This window comes from Galleria mellonella, unplaced genomic scaffold, assembly GCF_026898425.1.
Source record: "Galleria mellonella isolate WM207_F2 unplaced genomic scaffold, CSIRO_AGI_GalMel_v1 utg36, whole genome shotgun sequence".
Taxonomy (NCBI): domain Eukaryota; kingdom Metazoa; phylum Arthropoda; class Insecta; order Lepidoptera; family Pyralidae; genus Galleria; species Galleria mellonella.
In genome coordinates, this window is record NW_026442086.1 from 1,402,237 (window position 1) to 1,429,465 (window position 27,229).

A 27,229-nucleotide genomic window follows, 5' to 3' on the forward strand; every position below is an offset into this window, starting at 1 on the left:
CATCTATGATTTATTGAATTCGTCTGCGTTCCGAATAGCAGAATAACTACTAAAATATCATAAAGATTGACATGAAAAAAATATAGAAAAAATGTTTTAGAAAGAAAAATATCCAAATACGTAGCAAATACTCCAATTAAATGTAAACAAAAATGTAGAGAATAAATGACAACTACTGTCAAATCGATTGGTCTAAATCATTTCTGGTCATTCGATCATTAAAATATTTAAGTGAAAAAATAAATATGTAAATTTTGTTTCGTTATAAATAATTATTTTTTCAACTATTTTTAGCATGTAAACGCGATGTAAAGTCAATGTGGTGAAATCCTCTGGGTGTGATATAATATATACTAGTTTTATTACTTATATTCTTGTTTTAATAGATTCTAGTTTTACAGTTTATGCACTATTAAAACTAGTTTTGTAAAATACATTCTTAGAAATATTATCATGTGAATAAAAAAATTTCAAAGTGAGGTTTGAAAGCGCATCTTACTAGTTATCGATTCACTTATATGATTATAGGAATATTGGGATAAGACTTTCATATCCTAATAATTTTTAATTAATATAATTTCCAAGTGTCTATTTATAAATAAATGTTAAATTCCTTCAATTTATTAGTTTTATGAATGGCAATATTACGAACAGAACTGTATACATACCCTGCGCGAGCACACGGCTGAGGGTGGGCGAGGTGCCTGTATCGACGACTTCCACATCTTGCACAGGGTGTGCCCATTTTAGTCCGAGTCGTTCCCCATCCTCTCCCCCTCCTCCTCCTGTCCCACCGCCGCCAACTGACACGCACACAACTAAGTCATTGAGGAGTAGCAGCCGACGAGGTTTGCACTTCGATACGCTGCCCAGTTGGTTGAATTCCTAGGAAACACATTTAAATGGTTAGCGTCTCGAGAGATACTAAATCTCACTTTTTAGAGACATACTAAGTAAGAATAAAATTGCTTTTTTCTTTAGTTCTGACAACACATGAGGTATCATTGGTGTTGCAGTATATTCTATGATGTCCATGGTACTGTTAGACAATAGTTATAATTTTCTATCAGATCTGTATTGACAGATCTGATAGAAAATTATAACTATTGTCTACAAATTGTTGTTTGCCGTTTTCAATTGCATAAAAACACAGACAAATATGTCAAAATTATAAGTATTCTGTTTCGTGGTATTTGGTTACGGTATTCCAAATTATGTAGCTTAATATAAAAAGAGAAATAGAATAGTCTCTTATTTACATTATTTATGTTAAAGAAATTCTGAGAAATAAGAAAATAATCGGAGATGTAAGCGCAACGGGATGGATTAATTGCATAAAGTAATGTTTGGATAAGGGATATAATAAAGAGATCTACTAGCACTGACTCTGCTTAACGGTGTCATTAACCAGTATCCGGACTTGGATATATTGACTTGTAAACTTGTCGAGTTTCACAGAATGACAATAATTTTTTTAGAAAGTGTCTAATAATTAAATTTTATTATGTTTTATATATTGTGATTACTACTGTAGCGAATTTAGAAACTGTCAGCTCACCTAGTGGGTAATTATAATAAATAAATAATAATGGGATTAGTAAAAAATATAATGAATAAATAGATATGATACGGACCAGCTGTACCAAGTCGTCTTGCCGCAGCAGGTGGCGCTTATCGGCGCGGGAAGCAAGCAGCCGCGCGGCGCCGAAGCGGGCCGCGCCGCCTGCACCCCCCGCGCCCGCCACACCGCCGCGCGTCAGCCTGCGCAACGCCGCGCGGAAAGCCTATGCAACACAAATTTATTTCAGTTTAAGCATTCATTCAGTATTGAAATCAATCACTTTGTACAAAAGTCCTTTGCTTGGGTACCTCTGTCCCATTCGTATTTCAACCGTAAAGCAGTTAGTTGTGTTTGCATGGCTGTGTTTCGGTTTGAAGGGTGGGATATGGCGTGAATTTACAGGGTACAGAGGGATAACACCTGAGTCCTCAGGAATGGCAACGCATGAGGGGTATCATGGGCGAAACAGTATACTCTGTTATGTCCATGGTACTGCTCATGTTTATAGGCGATGGTTACCACTTTCCATCAGGTGGGTCGTCAGCTTGTTTGTCATTTTAAGTTGTATAAAAAAAAAGAGACATTCCCCGGTTCGTTATCATCATCGTTTTCTGCCATTACCTGTCCACTGTTGAACATAGGCCTTCCTCTATTAGAGGATTACGCTAATAGTTGCTACTCATAGCAGGCGGGTTAGCAACCACAGTTAGGCTTTGGTGATGTTTTAAAAAGAACATTTAATTAATGGGCTTGGGCCCATTTCTCGACCTTTAAGTTCCCTTAGTCGCCTCTTACGACATCCACGGGAAAGGAAGGGATGGCCCATTCTAAGTCGAGACCAAATTGTTACATAGTAATGTAATTATATTGAACCCCACAAATAAAAAAAAATAATATAGCTAGTGTCACTCGGGATGATGTAAGTTTCTAATGATACTCCATGCATTCAAATCTGTTCAAGCATTCAGTAGTTCCAGTACAATGAAGAAACTCGCATATATGAACTCTGAAAACATTACACTCCCTTTTTTGGTCATTCGTGTAAATACAATATGTTATCACTCTTTCGTACCAAAGATATAATAAGAAGCAACCATGAACCGTGTGTGTGTAATGTGTAGTTTACACAATAATATCACCAAAAGTCGAAACTGAAAGTTTAAACTAACATCGTTCTCTTATGGAGAGAAACTCGTAGCCAGAAACTAGTTATTATAAGCGCCTGTTAAAAAATGTTTTATATACCTATCATATAATTTTCAAAAGGTTTACTTCTCTATAGCAAATCTGAGTAGTATAAACGTATAAATCAATTGTCGAGAAAGAATTTAAAAGATATACAGTTTCAATATGGCAGAAACAAAATATAAACATTTGAATACGTTAAAAACAGATACAAAGAAAGATAGATCTTCTCTTAGCGTTGTTTTAAATCCGCATTGCTAACAAAAAAACAAAGCAAGTTCACGCGAAGGTTGAAATGAATAAACAGTTAAATAGAATACACGAAATAAACGCTTCTTAGGTATGACACTTGAGAGTTTATTTACCGGTGCTCTCGACCGGAGCGTGTTTCGAATTTAAACAAGAAATATATAAATAACGATGACGTCTTACTTAAAAATAAAAAAAAGTACCTGCTTGTATTAATGAAAACTAAATGTTATTGCTTGGTAAACGCATTACTTAAGATTTACTTGGCTATTTTTTATGTTTAAGGATTTTGGCATAGAAAAAAAATTGGACAGGACGTTTATTACAAATTACTTCACTAATTATTTAAATATAACAATTATAAAAAAAAGGACTAGCTTCATTTTTAGGCGATTTTAATGTGTATGCCATAAATGTATCTAAATGACACATTGACAAGCTCTCAAAACTATATAAAGTACTCATCTCCCGGAAGATTTTGACACAATTCAATTTATAGTACATTGTTTCCTAAATTGGTCCTATCAAAAAAAGAACCCGGAACTTCGTTTATGGAAAGCAACATGCCCAATTACTGTACTACGGATGAGGTTAGAATACGTAATTCAGTCCTTTATTTGGCCTAGGATGACAATGAATTCATAATTATAGATATAGTAATCATTAAATGCTTTTGATTTACTATTACGGTTTTAAATCTAAACACATTAAAAATGCAGAATTTGCAAGCGAAATAATAATAGTAAAATATGATAAAAATATTATAATCTATTTCAATGGAAATTAATGAAAAAATTTAAATAAACGAATAGTTGATTCGGTTGGAAAACAGTCTTTATGTGTCCAACAGTAGTACAAATAAAAATAAAAAACTTGTTCATTCAGAAAGTATTTCTGTAACAATTTCATTAAAACTTGGTTGTTATCATTATGTTCTATTGAAATAAACTCTAGATAGTTCAGAACAAGATAGTTCTATTCTATTCTAAACAAGCTAACCTTGTAAAATAGCAATTAAAATGGTTAGATTCTAAGATATAATTAATAATACCTGTGTCCTCTCAGCGTCGCGTTTTCGTTCGTTGAGCGCGTCCGCGAGCGCTTCCAGTCGTGTTAAGGCGCGCTGGAGCGCGACGCGGTCCGAATGTCCGGGGGGTGTGTGTTTTAGGAGATCCTAGAAAAAAAAAATCATGTACAATATATTTATCTTGACCTTAGGTTTAGATTCTTTACGGGATAGGTGAATAGTATAAATAATTAAAAAAAAATCTTTGACCTTGCATTTATTCATCAATACGTCTCATGTATTTGCTGGTTCCGGAATAACTCGATACTTGGTAATAATACAATAGCTTATACATAGACATAACTTTTGTTTCTTACATTTAGCTGTTTTTGTCATGGTTTATAAACCTCACTATAAAAACAAGTGTATTATATTAACAGTGATGTTTCACGAATAATTAAAATTCGCAACATGTGTTTAAAATAAGATTACTTTTTAAAATATTTCCAACATAATTATCGCATCCATAAATGTTTATTATCTCAAGAATGAAACAAAAATAGTATTTGATTAAAATTAAATTAAGAATAAAGAATGGTCTTTTTTGTATTTATTCCAATAGGTTTAATTAAGTGGTTATGTGCAATAAAATCGCAATAAGTAGTAAAATTAACACATTAATGGATCATCAATCATTGTGACATTATAATTTCAAATAAAAAATAATAAGTTGATCATATGTTATCGTTGCTTTATGTCGAAGCTAATATAATCGTATATATTTAGTTTTTTTTTCTGTTACACACGCGTGAGATATTATTGAAATTAACTGATTAATAAATTTATAAAAGTAAAAACAAACAATTTACATTTTCATTGCATTATTCTATAAAGGTCGAGGAGTCTAATTAGAGTGAAGTTCAACTTTATCCTGAGAGTCGAGCGGTTGAACTCTCGGTTAATTTAACATTATTTGTGGCATGTGAGCCGGCGGAGTGGCTGTCGATTCTCATAATAAAGATTTTGATTGAAAGGTGTAGTATTCTGGCATTTCCGGAGACGACTTTGTTATTCTTAAATATGTATGTTAGACTATTAGGTATTTATCATTGGGCCCTATGTTTATAGTAAAACTGTGTGTGTTGCCTGTTATAAAAAAAAAACAAGACTAAACGGGACAATTAAATGAACACGAGTCATTCTTAAATTGTTATAAATGTGTTTATAATGAAATGACAACAGTGACAGCTCTGTTGGACATGGCTTGGCTGCGGTCTGTAGATCTCAAAATAAAATTCCGGCACAATCTTTGAATTATTCAAATTTGTCATTTCAAATTTATGTTCTTAGTTTTGTGCATACAATGAAGATGATTTAGAAACATTCGACACCTGTGGGTGTAACTCTCAAATGAGTAATAGTAGTTGATACAAGGTCTAACAGAAGAATCATAATAGGCAATCATCGGCGGCAAATCAGTTACCACGCCCTCATAATTCGCAATGATTTGTTTATGATTTGCAATGATTTATTTGGATTTTGTCATGTTTCGTCGTTGAGGACACGCTTTATTTTATACAAATATATTGAGCTGTATTTGAAGGTGAGGTGTATAACCAATAACAATCTGTCTCTCAGTACCATGCAGGCAATAGGATAGCAGTACTAATATCTGTAATTTTCAACTTTTTCCTATTTATTAATATGCTAAATTATAATTTATTTTTCACACAGAGAAACTTTTACTAAAATTCAGTGAGGGACTTTGAGTGTTTTCATTTGACTTATTTATTCATAGAGAAAATTAAATAAAGAAGCAGGCTTAAAAATTTTTTAACCACATTAATTGTAGGAAAATAATTTGCATATTTCAATAATATTTCTATTCTTAGATATATTAGTCGACTATTATTAAATCTATAAATTTATTGAATTGCAGGTTGCAAGTAATTTAAGGTTCAAATTAGAATAAAACTAACATAAGCTTAGTATCGCACAAAAGGTTATATTAATAAGAATGGTAAGTATATAAATTTATATGTGATATACTGTATTGCGTAATATTTTCAGTTATTTATCATTTAATACTGGAATTTGTTATTCATTATTCAGAACATTTATTTTCCATAAAACTATAACAGTAACTTATTTCTGTCAACTATTTTCCAGAATGAATCATTCTAAATTACGTATTTTATTACTCATTGTTCATGATTGAACTGCATAAAAAATAATTAAAACATCGTTGTGAACCATAGAACAAAAAACAAGGGCACGTGGGCGTTCTCTCGCCATGGTTAGGTAAATAATTTAAGAGCATCACAAAATGCTGCCGTATTTGCATTCAACTGAGCTTGACTTAATATTAGATGAATTGCAAATATTTACTTTATTTCTTACGTATTTAAGTTTTAAACTTCTCGAAATCTAAATCGATTTGTAGACGCATTTATTTATCGCAAGCATCAAAAATAACATATTATTCCTCATTAATAATAGATGAACGTGATGGATGTAGTCGTCCCGTCTTATTTTATGACTATGATAATGTATATACTCATATAATATAGCGTAAACAGTTTCGTTTGCAAGTTGTCTAGTTTTTCTAATAATCAATTAAAAAAGGTCAATAGTTGTAAAATCAATAATTGTTAATATTTTACATAAATTAGTAAGAATATATCATAATTATTATCATGTCAGTCGATAACCCCAAAGCTGAACATAGGCCAATAGTTTTCATGCTTGGCAGGCGGATTGGCAACAGTTGTTAGGCTTTGATGTTTTAAGTGGGACGCTGCTACCCATCCCTCGACTATAAAGTTCTTTTAGTCGCCTCTTACGATGCCTACGGGACAGAAAGGGATTGCCCATTCTATGCCAGGACCACACGGCATAAAATATATATGTTGCTAAAAATAAAGATTTTAATATTATTAAAAGTATACCTGCAAAAACATGATGAACTGGGGAAACCTTTGCACCGGCTTCACCATCAGTCCAAAAAACGAGAGCCGGTCGTGGGCGCTGATCTGCTTCACCTTGAAGAAGTCTGCGAGCGCTGATTTACGTTTGGACTCCATCTTCGCCAACTCCATTGCCACCGAGAAGTTGTTTATAAAGTCTGAATACACGTCCAACACCACGGCTTTCGAGAATGCGTTTAAAAAGACCTCGCCTGGAAAAATAATATATTTAATTATATTTATTTATATTTTCATATGTAGATACATCCTATTTTATGAATTTTCGTAGCCTTTTGTTACTACTTCATACTAATATTTTAAACTAACGGCCCGCCTCGGCTTCGTATGGGTAGATAGGTAAAAGATCTCTATTTTTTTTTAATTAAATACAATTGAAGCAATCCGTTGATAATGTAGCTTTCTATAGGTAAAAGAATTTTTAATATCAGTTAAATATTTAAGTTTATTCGTTACAAACAAAAAAGTCTTCTTTAAAATATTAGTTTATATGTAAAATGTATGGATGTTTGTTGCTCAGTTATGCTAACTGAACAAAATTTGGTACACAGAGGGATTGGATTAATACATAGAATATTTTTTTTTTTATCTTAAGCATCGCGGGTAAATACGTGGAATAAAACTGCGGGTAGATTTTATATTACTATAATAATATGAAATCTACTCGTAGCTGTAATCAAAGTAAGGATAACAATTATTGTTTTCTTTTTTTTTATACCACTGAGGTGGCAAACAAGTATATGACCCACTTGATGGTAAGCGGTTACGGTAGCCTATGAACGCTTACAATACCAGGGGCATTATATGCGCATTGCCGACACTGAAAACAAAAACTACCTATTTTTTTAAGAACTCCGAGCTATGTCTCATGGAAAAACTTATAAATACAATCTTGTCTAAATAGAGGAATGATCATTTTGAACAAAAAAGTAAACAGGAAATCACTATATACATTTGCAAGTATTAACGCTTAAAAGTATCAAAAAGATTTTTAGAGGCAATGCATTACCTTGTAAGATATATTTATACGTTTTAAAGTATTTTGTTTTCATAACCTGGGTAAAGAAACTGGCTTTGAATAATATGTTTTTAATAATATGACACAAAATGTATATTACGCAATGAACATTTTTTTTAAAGGTTTGAGCAATGTGTATGTATGTTTAAATGTGCGGCTGGTGAAGGCTAAGTAAACTTCATAGCAGGTTACACAAATATATTACTAGTATAATATTTGAATTCATCTGAATTTCCACATATAAGACAAAGAAGTAAACTTTGAGACATTGCACTTTTTAAAACCACATTTGTACTCTGAAACCGCTCAATCGATTTTAATCCAATTTTGTAACTTAATAGATAGGATAAGTCTATCACGATAAGAAAAATAAACCTGGTAGGCGAAGGGCAAAACGATATTTATTATCAATAATATTTGTTTGATTTAACGTAAACTACTTTTCGTGAACACTTGTGCTTTAATTCACCATTATTCACAAGTCTGATATAAGCAACACAGTGATAATGTGTTAAATGCGTAATTTAAAACGAATTTAATATGAAAGATTTCCGGACATTGTAGTCATTATTTTCGGCGAAAACCTGGACTTTAAGTGGTACTTTAAAATAATTCCACTAATAATTAAGTTGGTAGGAACAAATTGAAACAGGTATACCTACATATTTTCATTTATTTATTATAAGCTATCTTCAATAAGTTGGGTAGGGTGGATGATAATGGAATGGTAGCCCCGCCTGCGCTAGCGGTATACGCTGACAGGTCACCAGTGAGGGATCATAAATGAGAATGAAAATGCAGGTCAGTTAGCACACTGTGATGAATACATCTGGAATTCAGTATGAGGTCGACTTGACAGGGTGTATTGCTAACAATGGGATTGGTAGTCCGCATTACTAACAATCCCTTCCCTCCTTGTTGGGTTGCCGTTCCATAAAAAATAGAAAAAAAAAATACATTACCTATTTTTTCATCGCGGTCCCACGTTCGCGCGCAGTCGGCAAGTGCGGTGCGGAAGTGCAAATGACATTGTAAAATATCAGGCAGTCTGTGGAACAGCGTCTGGATTTTGCTAGCGTTCAGGATTGCGGGGCTACTTTCTTCCAGCGGCTTTTTGTAGTCCTGGTAGGAAAAAATATCTTAATTATATACCGAGATTTTCTAAGGGAAAATGATTAAAGTCACATAGATGAAGCTTGTTAAAACATACCACAGACATTACAAATTACACTATGTAGTTCGCTGTACATATTTTTCATACGTTGCAGTTTTTTCCTAGTATTGATTTCAACTAAGGTAGTGTGTAAGAAACTACTGCTGTAATGTCTAAGAGAAATAGTTTTGATAGTGGTATGTACACTTATCATATACACAAAACTATAGCACTTAGTATGGTCACATATGTTCAAGAAGAGAAAATATAATTTTAAAGAGAGTTCTAATTAATTTATCACGTATGCAGTCCTTTTACACAGAAATGTCAAACAAACTTATTATTGCATTTTTTTTAGTATAGAAAGTATATATATATATATATATATATATATATATATATATATATATATATATATATATATATATATATATATATAAATAAATAAATAAATATATATATATATATATATATATATATATATATATATATATATATATATATATATATTATATATATATATATTTAGCGTAACGAACGTATAAAAAATAACTTGAAGACCATTCAATTTCCTTTATTGCAAATTATTTTGCATTTTATATGCGACACAGAACAAAGACAATCACGTGACATGAATTTCAATTGTTTTGAGATTTTCTATATGTATTAAGGCTTGCCAAAATTGCGGAATAAATCAGTGAGTCTATTGATTTTGTGCATACGATGAATCATGCTTTATCGAAATCGCGTCCATAGACGAAGTGTGGTGTTTTATTCGTCATAAACTTAACCATGAAATTTCTAAACGATCTAAAGTGTACTACTTTGATACAATTTCATTGTTTTTAAGGTTTCATACCAAAAAGTTACAAAGGAACCCTTGTGGTGCGACTGTGTCCGTCCGTTCATCTGTCATAATGTTATATTCCAGCAGCTACTAATGCTTTTGATTTAATATTTCGAATAATTTTACATGTCGTTGGTCCGCACATGATGGAATGAAAATAATTGAAAAAATATGTTTATTTTCTTTGCATAGGGGTCCAAAATTGATAATCAAAATTTGAATATTATTATTAGGACTGTGATCAATTGAGATTGTAAACATTTTATCAGTCATACCTCCACAAACGATAAAAAAATAGATAGTAAAATAGACACTGAAGATATTATTCTAACATATGTGACAAGGACGCAAGGAAAACATGAAACCAACGGCCACAAAACATTAAAATGTTAATTTTTCAACTCGCAGTGTAGTGTGATAATGAGATAGGAATAAAAACAAACTTAGAGGCGAAGTGCGGACGTCATCTCTTAAAATAGTTATACGTAGAGTTTGCACTGACTATACTTAAACTACTTATTTATATACACATATTTTAAGTTTGGACCTTGCTCGTAATACGCGTGTCCACTATTTTTATATTATGTTAATTTAAGTATTATTATCAAGCGACTTAATCTGTGGTTAGTAGACAATAAAGATAAGCGTATTTTTTAAACGAGGAATAATTATGTTTTATATCTTTTGTATTATTTCAATATGTTCTGTTTGTTTGTTAACAAATAAGTAAGGCAAAAGCAATACAAGATTTTAAAGTAGAGAGAGAAAGCGTGTGTTTTGGATTTTGATTTTCTGTTTATTTAAGCAATTTATTCTATCTAATTGTAATTAGACAATGATAATTTTGATCTTGGCAAAATTTTTAATAGAAAAATTGTTTCTGCAAGTCTGTAAAATATTTAGAAACAAACAAACGAAATAAGTCATATGGGTTTCAAAATTTCCAATTATAGTAACCTTCGAAATCAAATGTTTGAGATCAAATATCTTGGGATTAGCATATTTGAAAAAACTAAATTACTTCAATACTAGAGCTTGGTTCGAAAGAGCTTTAATGTTTTCAAAATTTGCATATGGAGTTAAAACGTGTATGTTACGAGCTAGAGAGAGTCGAAGAATGATGAATAATACTAGGTGCAGACAGAAATTGAGTATAATGTATACTCAATTTCTGAACAGCTAAACGAATCGATGTGTCTATTATTTATCAAATTAAAAATCACAACCAGATTGCTTAGTAAATATGCCAAGTCTTTGTAAATATGCGTTACAGAGACTTGATGGACCTTAAAAATATGAGCTTTAAAATAAAATAAGTACCTAACTAAAAATAATATAAAATAAATACAAGTTTCCTGATAAATATAAAAACTTGATAAAATAAAAATGGCAAATTAATAACTATTGTAACCATTTGTTTGTTGTTGCGGTTTGTGCTAAAATGGATAGTGCTTTATCTACCATATGGATTTAAACAATGTAGTCTTAACCACTTTAACACTATATAAATATTTATGCTTGAAAAATCAAGTACTTGTTAATATTACACATATGTCTATTGTTTTATGTACCATATTATCGATTTTTTTGTAATGAATTGGGCCTTAGGATACTAAATATTTTTATAGTCTGTATTAAGAGAAGCTAAACAACGTGATATATGATAGGACAAGCTTTGTGTACAATCTAGATTATTCGATTCGATTCAAGTTATAACATTTTTTTATTTAAATAGATTTGACTCAGTTTCTATTTGCTACTTAACAGAATATGCTTTATATTATACTACAGAGTAGTACATTCGTATCACCATTCGGGTTTAAATTATTGGGAACTTATAGCGGTGAGTTAAGTCAATGCAGGACACGCCATGATGTCACGTTCCCGGTATCTAGATAATAACAGTCACGCAAATTGTCACTTGAATACAATGGACACACGTCTTAATGTCGAGGAATTATTACCGGTAGTTATGTATACATATAAGTATGACGAAATACCTACAGCAATATATGATTTAGTACTCTATAAATAACATAGGTAAAGTGTTAGCGGTTAGACAGGCGGTCGTGAAGTCTTGTGATACTTGAATCGTTTAAGCGCGTCGTAATCACGTTTATCGATGACTGTGATCATCAAACGTTGACTGGTCAACTAGGTGAAGGATGACAATAGCCAATACATAGTATTTGATGTTGCTAGTGCGTATTGTGCAGTCACTTTGAGTTTCATCTGCGCTGACAGTAATTACTAGTCTTACAATCTTGCAACGTATTGGTATTAGTGGCACTATTCGAAGTGTATTTATACACTAGCTGTATCCTGCGACTTTGGTGGCCCAATCTAGAATGTGATCAATCTGCATAATAAATGTCATTCAAATCCGTCCAGCCGCTTAAGTTTAACGAGTAACAAATATACGAACAGTCCTACAAACTTTTATTTAGTAGGTTAGAGGTTAAAGTACTGAACATATCAATATATAATTTGAGAAAAAATATCACAGACAGAGAGATACTACAAATATTTCAAATTATATGTATAAAAACTAAGCAGGTTACACTTAACTACTTAGCTTGATATTACCGGTTATTTCTTGATCAAATCCCCTCTTGTACTAAGCCTATTTAAAATATGATCCTCTAATGTAGTTACTGTCAATGCTTATAACTTTTATTCGATATTTTATGTAGGAGCTTCAATTCGAAACTTAGTGGCAGTCAAACTTGCATCTAATTTAGGACCAAAAATTGATACGCAAAGTACCACTTTTGAGTATTCCTTTATGATCGCCTAGCAAAAAAATATTTTGTCTATTATTTCCATTGCAATACGTGCGGACCAACAATATGTAAAACTATAACAAATTTCAAATCGATGGTATTAGTAGTTGCTGAGATACAGCGGTGTGACAAAGAACCGGACGAACAGAGTTGCACCATAAAGGTTCCTTTATACCTTTTTGATATTTATTTAAAGGAAAAGAAAGAAAAGAGAGGAAAAGAAGTAAAGAAAGGGTCTTGAAGAAATTTCTACGGAATAGGATAAGATAAGCGTTGCTTACTCTTGAATCTTGAAGGCGTGGGAGCATCTAGCTACTTCCATTAATATTACGAATGTGACAAATGAATTTGGGTCACATAATTTATAGGATGAACCAAATACTTAAGCTACTTTTTATTTAAATTCATTTGAATAAAACCGTTAAATATAACATAAAATTGCAACAGAGTGCATTTGACTTCAAACAAGATGTATATAACTCTAGCTATGAGTACAATTCGTTTACATTAGTAAATGAATCCAAAAATAGAATAACAGAAGTCTATTGACTCCTGCAAACCTTTAAGAACTAAGGAAAAAACAAAATTGAATATTATGAAAGACAGCCTAAACTTGAAGGCAGTTTCTCTAAATAATCTAATTGGAATTGTGTAGACGTTTAATAACGACAATAGTGCATATATTAGTAAATTGCCTATTGGCCTCGTCGCCAATTCGTATGACAATGCAGACGATACATGAAGAGACAAAAACTAATTCGCCACATCAACGGTCGGCGCCATTTAATGAAACAGGGACGACCTCGTAGAGCTAGCAAATACAAATACTAACTATTCAAAGTGCCCCACTTCCTAATATGCAAATCTGTAACATGTGAATTGTGGGCGAAACAATACAGAAGTGGGCCAGACAGGTACCTATTTACATACATGCTCAGATTTGTGACATACGTACAAACTTTTGTTTCACAGAATAACAATGATAGATGCCTAGTTATAAATTTCAGAAAATGCTAGTGAAAAGAAAGCTACAACTTATAAACATTAAACAACATGAATATTGAAAGTAGTCTCGCTATGTTGACATAAAAAGCTTTCTTAACTTACTGACAATTTCACATTTGAAGCTTAACAATAAAAGAAAACAGTTCAATTTTCAAATAATCCTGAGAATCCTAATTTGAGAATAAAAGAACAATAGGTGCGTTAAGTTATAACCGAATTCTTTTTTAAACAATCACAATGACCGTTAACTTGACATTGTTTAAAATTTTAAATGAGAAACATATATATATATTTAAATATCTAACAGGTTAACGGTCATTACTGACAATATTTATCTATTGTAATGATCTCATTCTAGTTTACTATATATAAAAAAAAAAACACGATAACATTATGTAATAATAAAAAGCGTTCGGCAACTATTTTGCGGCACTCTCAAACTACTTTCCGAACGGCAAATCTCATTAATAAGCACTCAGCAACATCTGTTAAATAGTAGTTTTGAAACTGTCAGCTTACGATTTAATTAGGTGTACCGTCAAGCCTGTCACACCTCTGTACGACCGTGTGTGAGAATTTTCAGCAGAAGTTGTGCATTTTTTTTATAATGTTAAAATATGATATATAGATCAAAAATATTTTGTAAAAAATTAACTGATTACTATGGAATGCAGCCAAGTAATGAAATAGTTTCACAGTTTCAAACTCCACTTCAAAAAAATTCATATTCAAGTGGATTCGGCGCGGAATTTTAAGTGGATCAACACGAACAAAAGTGCCAACATAGTATCAATCTACATGATGAATTGCGTAATAGCAACTGCCTCTTTATGCGCTGTATTTGTAATTGGTTATTGCCATTAAACTTCCTTCCTGATCACGAATTTCGCCGCAGTCATGAGAAATGCCAGCGTGTATTACATTGTGACTAGGGGATCTGAGATGTTTAGATAGCAATAGAAACTGGTTTCTGTTTTAGCTAGTGCTGTCAGCAAGTGGCTGAGCTTGTTGACAATGTACCTATTTCGGTTGGCCATAATTGCGCAAAGCAAATATTTGAAACAATTGTACGCGCATAATTACTGTTGTGTTTGCTGCTTACGATAAACATTGCGAACCTTATGTTTATTTAACATCTGCTAGTCTATTGGTATGGTAACGAGCCTTTATTTGATTATCCGATTCAGGATGTAGAATGTTTTGTAGAAACTGCAAAACGGATTACGGAATATGTGGAAGCATAGCCACATACCGAAGGATATGATATAACACATTGTAATAGTAATTGCGTTAGGTAAAATACTCCGTTACACGAGCCAAGGCTGTAAGTACATTAAATTTACTGCAACTAAGATTATACTATTATGTATCTTATATTCACTAGCATACGTTCTATTTGTTGAGTATGGTAGGTATACTAACGTTGACGAGCCGCTGCAGAGTAGCGACGTAGGAGTTCTCGCTGTGTATAATGGCAGCGACAACATGTCGACGTCGCAGTTGTACTGGTGAGAGTGAGTCCGGCGGCGGGCCCAGTGAGGGCGGTGGCACCCGAACACTCCGCACCTCGCCCAGGCACGAGAGAAGCTCTTCCTCCAACTGTAATTATCACATTCACTTGGTAACACGGCACTGCACCTCACTAGTACACGATGTCCCGCTCTCGTGACTGTCCAATAACGACACGTGTTGTGAATTTAAAAAATTTGCATTATTCAATATGTTTAGGTGAATTGCAATAATTCTGACATTGAAAATAAAACAGTTGATTTGAGAATGCATGCTCCTAATGAGCTTATGAAAGATTATAGAAAACATCACATCACGTCACCTAAAACCATGTGTGAATTGTATCGAAAATAGCCCGGCGTGGTCGTGGTTGCCGGTCGGTGCGTACAAATCGTAGTGCACGCGTCATTACCGGACGGAACAATTCACGAGGCCGGTTCGCGTCACCATAACACTGTATCCAAGTAAACGAACATAAACGTCAAAAGCACTCTGACGACTTACGTAAAAATTTGTCAATGTGTAATTAGCCTTATCGTGAAGGAACTTCGTGCAGAACATTATAGAATCACTAACGCTAGGATTAACATCAGATTGACTTTTGACATTTACGAAACACACGTTATTCACGTCGTCTCACTAAAGATATACTGAAGAGAAAAAAACATTACAATCGTATACATTAATCCGATGTGGTCGCGTGGTAGCACTGGACACCACTCTGACATCATTATAGGTATCACCTGCCTCAATAGATTCGTTAATCACATATTTCAACAGACTATATGTTTATTTTTGTAAATGGATTATTTGTTTAACAAGCCGGGACCACGTCAAGTCGAAGTAAAGGCGATACTACGTTCGACGCACTACTGATTCGTGCTGTTGAGTGACTATTCAATGGGCGATCATGATTCATCTAAAATATAATTGTGAATCATATGAACCATACTTAATAACAAATGTATAATAAACCAAGTAACACAAGGATAGAGGGCAATGAAAAGAGTCGTTTAATTCCAGAAATTGTCCAGCTTCGAGTCAATGACCAATTGTTTATGAGTGTACAACGACCGTTTCATTGATATAGTTTAAATGAGGCTCGGTGATAGCATATAAGCTATGCTTTTAAAAACATATTTTGAATTCTTAAAGCATGAAATATATGCGTATGAATTATGCAAAAGAGCTTAAATAATTTGTACACTGTTTAGATTTTACTGTGTACACATTGATTTTCTAACGTCCGAATTAAACGGTCTAAGGGCGTTTGACACTGGAGGTAAAAATTAAACTTCATTCAAATGATTAAATTTATAAAAAAAACATATATGACTTCTATTAAATTATAGTTTTAATACGCTTTCTCGGTTTCACTGTAACACGGTAAGGAACTACGTAGCGACTATCGCTACAATGGACGCTATTTTTGATTTATTGTCGTACGGTGCGATATCGTAAAATTTTTCTGTCATGATAGAGACGTTTTCAACATTCTGTGACGATGTCGTTAAAGAGTATAGAAAAAAAGCCATGTAATTGCATGATATACTGTACTACTTAATAACATATCGTGACGATTAAATCGGACGGCATCATACTGTGTTAGTGTAAATTATAAAAAGAATCAGAATCGTCTAATATTTTGTTTACAAGACACGACCCTACAATTTATCAACCTATCATCTTCAATGTCAACTAACATTACAGATCTAAATATACTATACGGATACATTCCATTAGGGGGTGTTCAAAGTTATTGTCGTACAGAAACGTGATCAACTTAGAGTTCTATTTTTACAAATGTTTCAGGTTTACAAATGCATCCATCATTTGTTTAGTCTAACGATAAACGTTGTTTATAGTTTGTGATTTTTTAGTACATTAATAATTTGAATGTATATTTGGTTTAGCATGACAAATTGAAGGACTTGAAGCAATTTTTTGAAAGAATCTTGTGGGATCCTAATTGGAATTAAACTTGATCAAAAGTTATTAGTGCCTTATGAACTCACCGCTGGCAACTTGGGCATCTTGTCGGATTCATGCGAGTGCATGTCATACTGGTGTGTGGATCCTCGACGCATACTAAACCAGCGGGCTAGCCTCCCCCCTCCTTCGTCGTCGGGCGGCGGTGCTGGGGGTGCCGGCGTCGCAACGCCACTCCTCCACCGTTCGCATAGCTCTCGCGCTCGACTAAGCGTGTTGCGCAATTGACCACTGCTCCTGCAACAAAAATATTTTTTATTTAATTTTTTTTTTCTGAGGAACTAGCTAATAGAAACAGAAACTATCTGAAGAAAAGCAGTAACGATTTACCATAATAATGAATTAGATCATGTACATAAAATAAATTAGATCCAAAATTTAAACAGCAAAATTTGTTGGTGAATTAAGCGCGAAGAAAACTGTTTAGAATATTGCAATACAAGGATTGATAGAAACTTGAGAATGCAATTATAAACGATTCAGATCAAGTTAATATACAGGCAAACGATGATGCGTAATTGTAAGTATATTATGATACTAAATTGACTGTGCGAATGATAGGATGTAAGCAATTAAGCTAGATGCGGAAGAAGTTCAATTAAAGAGAGAAAACAACCCAATAATTAATTGGTTGAAACTATAAACTGGAGCTGTTAGATAACAACTATTCGTTTAATAGTTTTGAGTTATTGATATGAGTTAAACGTTATGTTAGTGATTAGATAACATTCCATAAAATATGCAGATATTTTTGATATAGGAAATAATACATTTATTTCGAATTAATGTAAATATTGTATGTAGTTATATAGAGATAGAAGGTATAAGATGTTTAAACAATACAATCCATATTGAACCAAGAGTGATGTTGATTGATTGACTATTGGCAATTAAATGACAATAGAGCAATTAATTTGACAAAATAGTAAAAATTCTTGATGATTCCTGTAGGTTACATCATCAATGAACACCGTACGTACCACGTAGTTGCGTACACTTGAGTTGGGAATACGACTATATTAAAACGTATTTTGTAATATCACGGATGATGGATTATTGTTTTTGTGGTAAGCATACAGCGAAATCATTTGTGTAATGCAATTTTATTAAAGCATCTGATACGGTGCTTATATTTTGCATGACGTAGTATGCTGCAGGTGTTAGCTAAATGTTTTGGCAATTTTTAATGTTTAAAAATTGTATGGCGTGAGACTTTTTAGCCAATTCATAACTGATACTTTCTCATCCTTACTAATACTATAAATGTGAAAGTAAGTTTGTTTATTTGTTACCTTATAGCGCCTTAATGGCTTAATTAATCACAGTGAAATTTGGTATACACGTATTATATCAGATGAAGAAAAATATAGGCTACTTTTTATCCCGGTCAATAACCATATTACGATTACGCGGATGAAGTCGCGAGTAGTAAGAAATGAAGCTAGTAATGAAAAGTTGTTTTAATTTTTTTACTGTTTTAAACATATCTCTACGCTATACATTTTATGATTGATTAAAGGTTTTTTGTGTCCTCAATTCCATAATAGTGGGGGGAAAGGAATTGTTAGCGATAAGGACTAACAGCCTCATTGCTAGCAATGTTCTTGCTGGTGCTCTGCCAGCGTATACCGTTAGCGCAGGCGGGGTTACCATTTAATTATCACCCATTTAAAAAATCCATAATAGTGGTCAATCTTCGTTTGTTGGCAGTTGCACACATATTAATGGTAGTGGAATTAAACAAAATAATAGAATTATTTCAATCAAATAACCTTTTTTGTCATAGATAAATGTTTAGAACGTACTAATTTATTAATTTCAATATTTGAATTAAAAAAAACAAAGTGTTGTATAAATTTAGATTTCCTACAGGATTTATGAATTTTTTATATTAGCTTTATAAGGAAACATTTCAAATTGTTGTAGTTGGACGTCATTTGGCTTTGTATTAGCAGAATCCATAGTTGTATTAGGAAAATGACACAATGTTCCATTGAAAATGCATTTATGCATGACTTATGCCATACAATTATTGTACATACAAAGCGTAACTTATATAAGCGGACGGAGGTTTACAATCTTGTATAATTATTTCGTATTATATAGTAAAAAATGTTCTTTGTTAACAGGCACTTGATTATTCAGATATTCCTTTGTTTACATGCTGATGGATACGTGAGCGAGGTTCCCACTTTGATCTGGGGGTCAAGCTGAGCTCGTTTGACTCGTACCCTGAGGTCAGCTCTTCGATCACTAATAGCGATTATGCCAATTAAGTGTATCTTCTCAGTTTAGCAACAAGTCAGTCTGTAATCACTCCATGAACGCAAAAACATTGCGTTGATGTAAAGACCTTTACTTAAATTATAAATTGCTGGATTTAAACATTGCTATATTGCCATATGTAGCTTCGATTTGCATGATAAGCTCAGATTTATTTGTCTTGATTTAGACAGGATTGGTTGATATACAGAGTGTAATAAATAGTCATATTCATGTGAAATTATACGAATAGATTGGTTTATTGAAGAGAGACAAAACATGTATTAGTATTTCTATCTTATCCGTATTTTTTGTCAAATGTGATGAAATTACTGAACGTACAGTTTAACTTCTTAATTTTCAGGAATTGCAACACACGAATATTTAGTAGTGCAGGTATATAAATTCATACATGAAATTTCGAATTTGGGATGCAAGTCTGAATTTTTTGTTGTTTTGATGACATTATTAATACGACAATAGAAACCATGTGAATTTATGTGGTGAAAACTGTTTATTATTGGTATTAACCAATAATAAAAACACCAGTGTACCTTGAAAATAAAATAGTTCTCAATTCGACCATATTTTTGTCTGTATGTGATGAATACCATAATAACATTTCTGGAAAGTGCATATAGAACAAGCAGCTTCTGTTGATTATGTTATCATAATCGGCTGTGAAGTATAACGGTGATGCTATATCTTTGCCTGTCTAGCTTATCTACTTGTGTCATTTATAACCATAACATTGCATTAAAGTGTTAACAGATAAGATAGTGCAGAGATAAGTACAGAGCGGTCACCTAAGCAAGCTATCTTAGACGGTGCAAGCCCTGCACTAAAGACATTATTTCCGCTTTGATTACACTGAAAATAATCATATAGTAAGCTGGACTTAGGTAAGGATTACCACTGGAGATTAATGTGTGACACATTTTATTGTTGGTGGTCGAGTTTTGTCGACTCAACTGGTTTGGTTTTGCCGTCTTACGGACTCCCTAGTTTAAATAGTCAAACACTGTTGGTCAAACATGTAATTTATATGTATTTGACAAGAAGTTTGTTTGTAATTAATGTTTATTGTCAAATTATATATAGTATCAAATTATATTATTAAGTAATTTTAGTGATTTGTACAAAGTTTATGTTACAATTACGTTTACATTGTTTGTAATGCAAATATAACACTTTTAGAAGACAGTTTATGAAAATTAGATATCCATACAAACTTATCAACGTAAATGATACTAAATTCTTCTGAAAATATAATACGATATCTTTGGAAAAATTAACGCGAGAGGGGGTTGGCTACAAATAAATATTTTTAGTAACAACAAGGCATATAGATTAATAGTACCACCTCTCTTATGTTTTTAGGAACAGATGCTTGCAGCTGTCTCTATGTGAAACTTTCTAGTCCAATTAATTATTTAATTAAATACTGTACGCAATAGATTTCAGAGCGACGAAATAACTAGTTCCAATGCCACATTAATTACGAGAAGTTTGTGCTATATGACAGTTTGAAACCAACATCGTTGATTAATTTGTTCGCTTGCAAAGTAACTATAAGTGGGATAGTTAGCTTTATAAATATACACGAACACAGCAAAATTAATTTATCAATTTGTGAAGCTATTGATTTACTTAGGTACACACCTAGTAACAATTTCCATTTATGATTCTAAAATGAACATACATGGTATTATTTAAAACGATAATAGTTTATAAATATTTGAGAGGAATATGCGCAGAGAACATTTGCATGCTTATATGACTTGCAAGATAATTAAATAGCTATCAAAATCGACACAATATTTTATATAACTGTTTAATGTAAATAAGTTTCATTTCATACGAAGTGGACTGTAATAGTCCTTTTTCAACGGTAATGCCATAGAATCAGAATACAATTAAAAATGGGAAATCAATTGGTAAAAAATTATAACTATTTTAGTTAGTAAATGTATATATTACTTATTAAATTGTTACTCCATTAAGTAGACAAAAATAACATCATAGTTATCACAGAAAATACTGCGGGCCGTGCTCAAGCAACTACACCTGAGATTTTGGACATTTTGGAGAATTTTGGAAAAAAAATACTATACCATTATAACCTATTAATATTCTTCTTCTGTGCAGGGGGAAAAACGTTTATATAAACAGTTAACTGTTGGAGACTAAACAATTCTAACTGAAAACCATCAAAGTCATAAATTGGAACAAAACGGATACGAGATATACTTGAATACGATTCCCCATGCAATAACAATACGAGCTATTTGTTGTTGCCGTAATTTATATCGTAAAAGAGCAATTTCCCATAAATGTACGTGTGTTCATCATTGGTTGTAAAGCTAATGGGCATTTGACCCCAATTAGAAAAATAAAAACTGTAGCCAATGACAAAACAATCAGTTTTAATGAATCGCGTTTCATAAAAAAAGGTTAAAGATATCCATTTCACATTGTTAGCAACTATTTTATACAATATAGATAGTTTAGATTAAGAGGTGATCTACTTTGCCTTTACATTGGATAATACACTTTAAAATGCTTTTTTTAAATTGTACTATGCCACACAGGAATATGCAATCTTTTATTAGATAAGAACCCATTAGAGGAAGTCGCATAAATCAGTTGCCCCGACAAGACATCAGTCTTAAATTGCATGATCATGAATCTTTTATTACTCCGCTCCGTTTATGGGCTCTGTAAATTTACATTACATGTGAATTTCAACCTAATCTTGTTTCGTTTAGAAACTAGAGGCCTATAATATACCTAAGGAAAGTCAGACATAGTTGATACAGCGAGTTTTTTCCTGGCACGGAAAATTATTAACAGTGTAAAAGGCACTTTTTAGTATCGAGTTTCTAGGCCGCCTTCAATGTGATCAGTGATATAATTCTATTATATTTAGTTTATATTTTATTTTGAAGTTACGTGCAAAACCACTTTAGAAGATGTAAACTTGAAAAATTGGACTGGAATCCCATTATTGTTGGGCAAAAGCTTTTCTACATCTCCCCAAATGGCGAGAGGTAACGAATTTCTTTGAATTAAATTCCCTCGTTTGTTACTTAAAAAAGTACTTAAAAGTCGTAAAATTTTATTTTTAACCTCGTGATATGTCAAAAGTGTCCTGTGTTGGATATTAATGCTAAGACGTGACACCGTCGATGATAATACGTCATGATGTGCGTCCGATGACCTTTACATTTTAACAGGGAACAGGACGGATGTGATTGGGTTATTAAGGGCAGCATTACCAATTAGAAGATTATGTTACTCGTGACTTTGGCCGGGTATAATTTATATGATAAACAGTCGACCTTGAGCTTCTAGCTATTCATCTACCAAATTTAATTAAAATAGGTTCAGTTACCACTGACAACGTAACAGAATAAGATAGTAAGAAGAAACTTTTTCACGGCTTGACAAATGTACATATATATAGAATAGTAGTAGTCTATTCTACTTCTAGTAAGACCTCGAACTGAATTCTTATCAATATTTCATAAGTTTCGACACACGATAACATCTTATCTTCTTTATTTCAATCTATTTGACAAGCAAAACACTTCTTCACAAATGGCATAATAAACAGGGTTTGACCTATTTCTATAAAAAAACTGTTGTTCGTATTGAAATTTGAAGAAAATGTTATCATAATTGTGTCACAACTGGTGATGTAATCACGTAATATAAAAAAAAAAGATTGAACGAAATTTAATTATTAAGACTTTTAAAAAAGTTTCGAAAGAATGCGGTCCCTTTGAAAGTTGTTAAAAATCTTAAACCTTATCAATTCATAATAAAAACTCATAAACATTAAATGAAGACAAAATATTATTTTCGTAAAACTTTTCTACTTGAATGTTTAGTTTACGAAGTAATTTAAAACTTACATCGCGCGGACTTCAAAGCTTACTTCGATAATAAGGGTGAATTCCGTGTGGACACATGAGGGTGTGTGCTCTTAACGTTACTCGTGTAAAACCGAGAGGGGTGATCTAGTTAAGTTCACATTAATTAAATTAATGAAAAAAAGCTACAATTTAACCTATGAAGTCAAAAATGCATCTGTAATGCCATCACCTTAAACAAAAGAATGTTTTTCACATAGAAATACAAAACTAGCAGCTTATAAGGTGCAGTATTTAAAGTATTTACGAAATTGTGCTTTTTAGATTAGGTACATTACAAAGTGGTTTAAAAGAACCAGATTGGCATTACTATACACTAACACCACATTTCCGTATGGTACAACTTCGGGTACTCAATGATTGAGCAATCAATGTTAGCATTTAAGTCATGATAATAAAGCAAAGTTGTAAATCAGATAGTTATGTAGTACAGACAATAGGGGCCCGTGTAGCCGAACAACACTGTATATTTATCATTAACAGAAGTGTGTGCGTATGCAAATCGACAACAGCTAGAACCTTGACATATTTTATGTAATCTGTAATACTAAAAGTCAATACGTTCGAATAATGATATCTTCAAATGTGGGCTATATATTCATTCATTAATAACAGAGACCAAAATCGACCATTCATCTCATTCTGATAATTAGCTTGTGATCGAGAATAAATTAATTGGGAATTTATCAATTCATACTTTCCAAAAAATATGACATTGACATATGCATTCGTTCGTAATCGTGTAAAATTACATCAACATGATTAATCAATCATGTCTAGTCTACTTGATTAAAATGCTTTCTCGAGTGAAGGACGAACCGAGGAGAAATTCCGCATAATTTGTTTCATTTCCGCCGGCTATTATAAATATTCTTTTAAAATTCCAATAAGTCTAATTATGTTAATCATCACGTTGTAATTAACGAGATCGGGTTTAAATCATGTTTTATAATAAAGTTTATTATTAAATAAAGACACTAGCTATTACTAGATACAACAAACTTGTAGATGGCAATAAGTTCTGGAGTAGTGCTAAAAACAATGTTAAAGTTTTTGATCATTATGTAATAGATTGCCAGCATCTTTTGCTTAACGAACCAGTTCGAACTATACCTGTGTCAGTTTACTGAGAAAATCCGACGGTAGGTATTGAATGTTAAGACATGAATGATCGTCTGGTGGCAGTGCCCTCTGCTGGGCGCGCTTCAACAGGAAATTCGTGTTAATTGCCGGCGCGGCCACCGCTAATTGTTTGGCGCGACAGGACCACACTACTCGAGGAAGTCGCATAATTTGCCATCTGTCAATATATCTCTCCACTATTTAATTATTAGCTAATATTAATATGAGGTATCATAATAATACAGATATAATATGTTGTGCATTTTATACATTCAATTGTTAAAGTTATTTACGTTTCTCTTTGAAAATTTCACTGTATTTTTAATAGATAACAATTGATAAATTTATGGAAAGTGTTGTAATTTTAAGTGACTTGTTCATGACAGAGGACTCTTATCAAGACTGAAACTATAGTCGCGAAAACTAAGATAAATATCTGAAATGTCGATCAAAAATTATAAAGCCTCACTAATATTATAAATGTGAAGGTGAGTTTGTTTGTTACCGTATAGCGTTTTAACGGTTTAACCAGTTACTATAAAATTTGGTATAGTATACGTAATACATGTAATGGAGAAGGCTATATGCTACTTTTTATTTTGATCGGTAAGCATATTTCGTCGCGCAGATGTAGTCGCGGATAAAAGGTAACAAATAAAAGTAATTCTTTAAGTTTAAAAATATATCGATACAATGAAAGACTTAATAATGAATGGAATGTGGAGGAGGTGATTATCAGTATACTATTATTGTTACCCTGCCTGGCAGATTGTATATATAGACATATCATCATATCAGCTGAACATAAGCCTCCCTCATGTTTGGGTTGTACCAGTAGTTGCCATGCTTGGCACAGCAATTAGCTTTTTGTGATGTTTTAAGAGGGACTCTGCTGCACATCCCATAGACATATATACTCATTTCTATTTAAAATTGAGAAAGGGTTCGTCAATTTAAATCGTATTGAGTGAATCGTAGCGAGTTAAATCGTTTTCTGTATATTTTATGATTTAAATTTTATTAAAACATTAAATACAAAAATTACCATTCACTATGAATTCACAATTTCTATACAAGTACTACTCGTATATAGGATGGAGAAGGACATAGGTTACTTTTTATCCGGGTCAGTAAACATATACGAGTTACGCGGACAAATTCGCGGGTAAAAGCTAATATATATTTTATACTAGCTTTTACCTGCGAATTTATATAGCTATAAGTTGGGTATTTCTAAAATATTATACGGGCTGATTGTATGACAAAATATTTGTGAGTGATTTTATTCATATGCGAGTCTGAACTATAAAAATAATACGTGCAAGTAGCTCTATGGCATATTTTAATAGATAGGTATTACGGTACACATTAGTTATGAAGAATTCAGTTAAATATGTAACAATTTGAAAACTTCCCCTCTAGATACGAGAATTGGTTCTAATTTTGGCTTTACATCAATCATAGTTAGAACTGACGTAAGAAACGCTCCCTCCGTTTTAAACCGGTCGTTATTTATTTAGTTCGTTTCTAGTACATTTATTTTGTATTTATATTACGCTACTTAAGTAATCGTTAGTAAACTAATTAGATAGTGTTCTTACTAAAATATTAAAGAAAAGTTTTACATTTGATAACAAAAGATATTTGACAAATAAAGAGACTGGTAAAAGTACAATTATTGAGATGATTGGGAAATGGGTCTTAGGCAATAAATAATATTTATTTCCCAAGAATAAACAGGTACTTATTAACTTTATGAGAACATAATATTAAAGTTACGTTTACAAGACATGTTTAAATTTACTCAACGGTTATTTGCGGTTGCATGTAATGCTCGCTTGACCAAAAACACAAGTATCAATGACCTCGTGTAGATCTTCGAACTTTTATTACTTATTAAGATCGTACAGCAAAAAAAAAAAAAAAGAAAAAAACAAATCAGCTATTTCAATTGAAACAATCATCGGCCGTTAGCTGTCTACTGCTGAACATAGGCCATAAGGGTGAACATAAGGGTGGTTTTGCCAGTAGTTGTCACACTTGGTAGGCGGGTTGGCAACCGCAGTTAAGCTTTTGTGATGTTTTAAGAGGGACGCTATTGTCCATGCTTCGGCCATTAAATTTGCTTGTTTAACACCCACGGGAAAGCAAGGGATGAGCATTCTATGCCGAGACCATACGATGATAATCCAGTAATTATCGGTACATAATTAGCGAAGATAATTTAGATGAAAGAATAATTTTGCATTATATATAATATGACCGCGTAGAGACAGAGCAAAGTATGACGTCTTGATCATTGCATACAAATGGGCTAAATACAGGAAATAAAAGTAAATACACTCGTAAATATGGTAAATATTCCATTATAAGTTTAATGATAATATATGCGAAAGAATAAACAAATCGTTATAGTAATAATTGGTTTGTATAGTCATTATAACAACTTAATAATATGGCTGGTCATTAAACAAAATTAGACAAGAAATACTAGATAGCGCTGAATCGATTCTTTCGAGTCTTGTGGATTTTGCTGATTGTTTTATAATTAAATATAATTTGTAGTAAAATATCTAAATTAGGGAGCTCTGGGTGCCAGTAAGTGATAATAGTTGATAGGT

General features: G+C 32.4%; 1 protein-coding gene across 6 annotated transcripts in view; it reads right to left on the reverse strand.

Moving 5' to 3' along the window:
- Window positions 1–27,229, reverse strand: part of LOC113520836 (rho guanine nucleotide exchange factor 10) — a 48,899-nt gene that overhangs the window by 7,770 nt on the left and 13,900 nt on the right. For 4 of the 6 annotated variants that reach the window (XM_026906251.3, XM_026906250.3, XM_026906248.3 and 1 more), the window contains 7 exons: window positions 17,316–17,526; window positions 15,214–15,390; window positions 8,966–9,125; window positions 6,950–7,179; window positions 4,047–4,169; window positions 1,635–1,784; window positions 669–885 (listed from right to left, as the gene is read on the reverse strand). In XM_026906251.3, coding sequence (XP_026762052.1) covers window positions 669–885; window positions 1,635–1,784; window positions 4,047–4,169; window positions 6,950–7,179; window positions 8,966–9,125; window positions 15,214–15,390; window positions 17,316–17,526 — 1,268 coding nt within the window. Of the gene's footprint in view, window positions 1–668; window positions 886–1,634; window positions 1,785–4,046; window positions 4,170–6,949; window positions 7,180–8,965; window positions 9,126–15,213; window positions 15,391–15,804; window positions 15,945–15,971; window positions 16,181–17,315; window positions 17,527–27,229 lie in introns of those variants that run through there. The other 2 variants (XM_026906252.3, XM_026906253.3) reach the window with 2 other exon arrangements.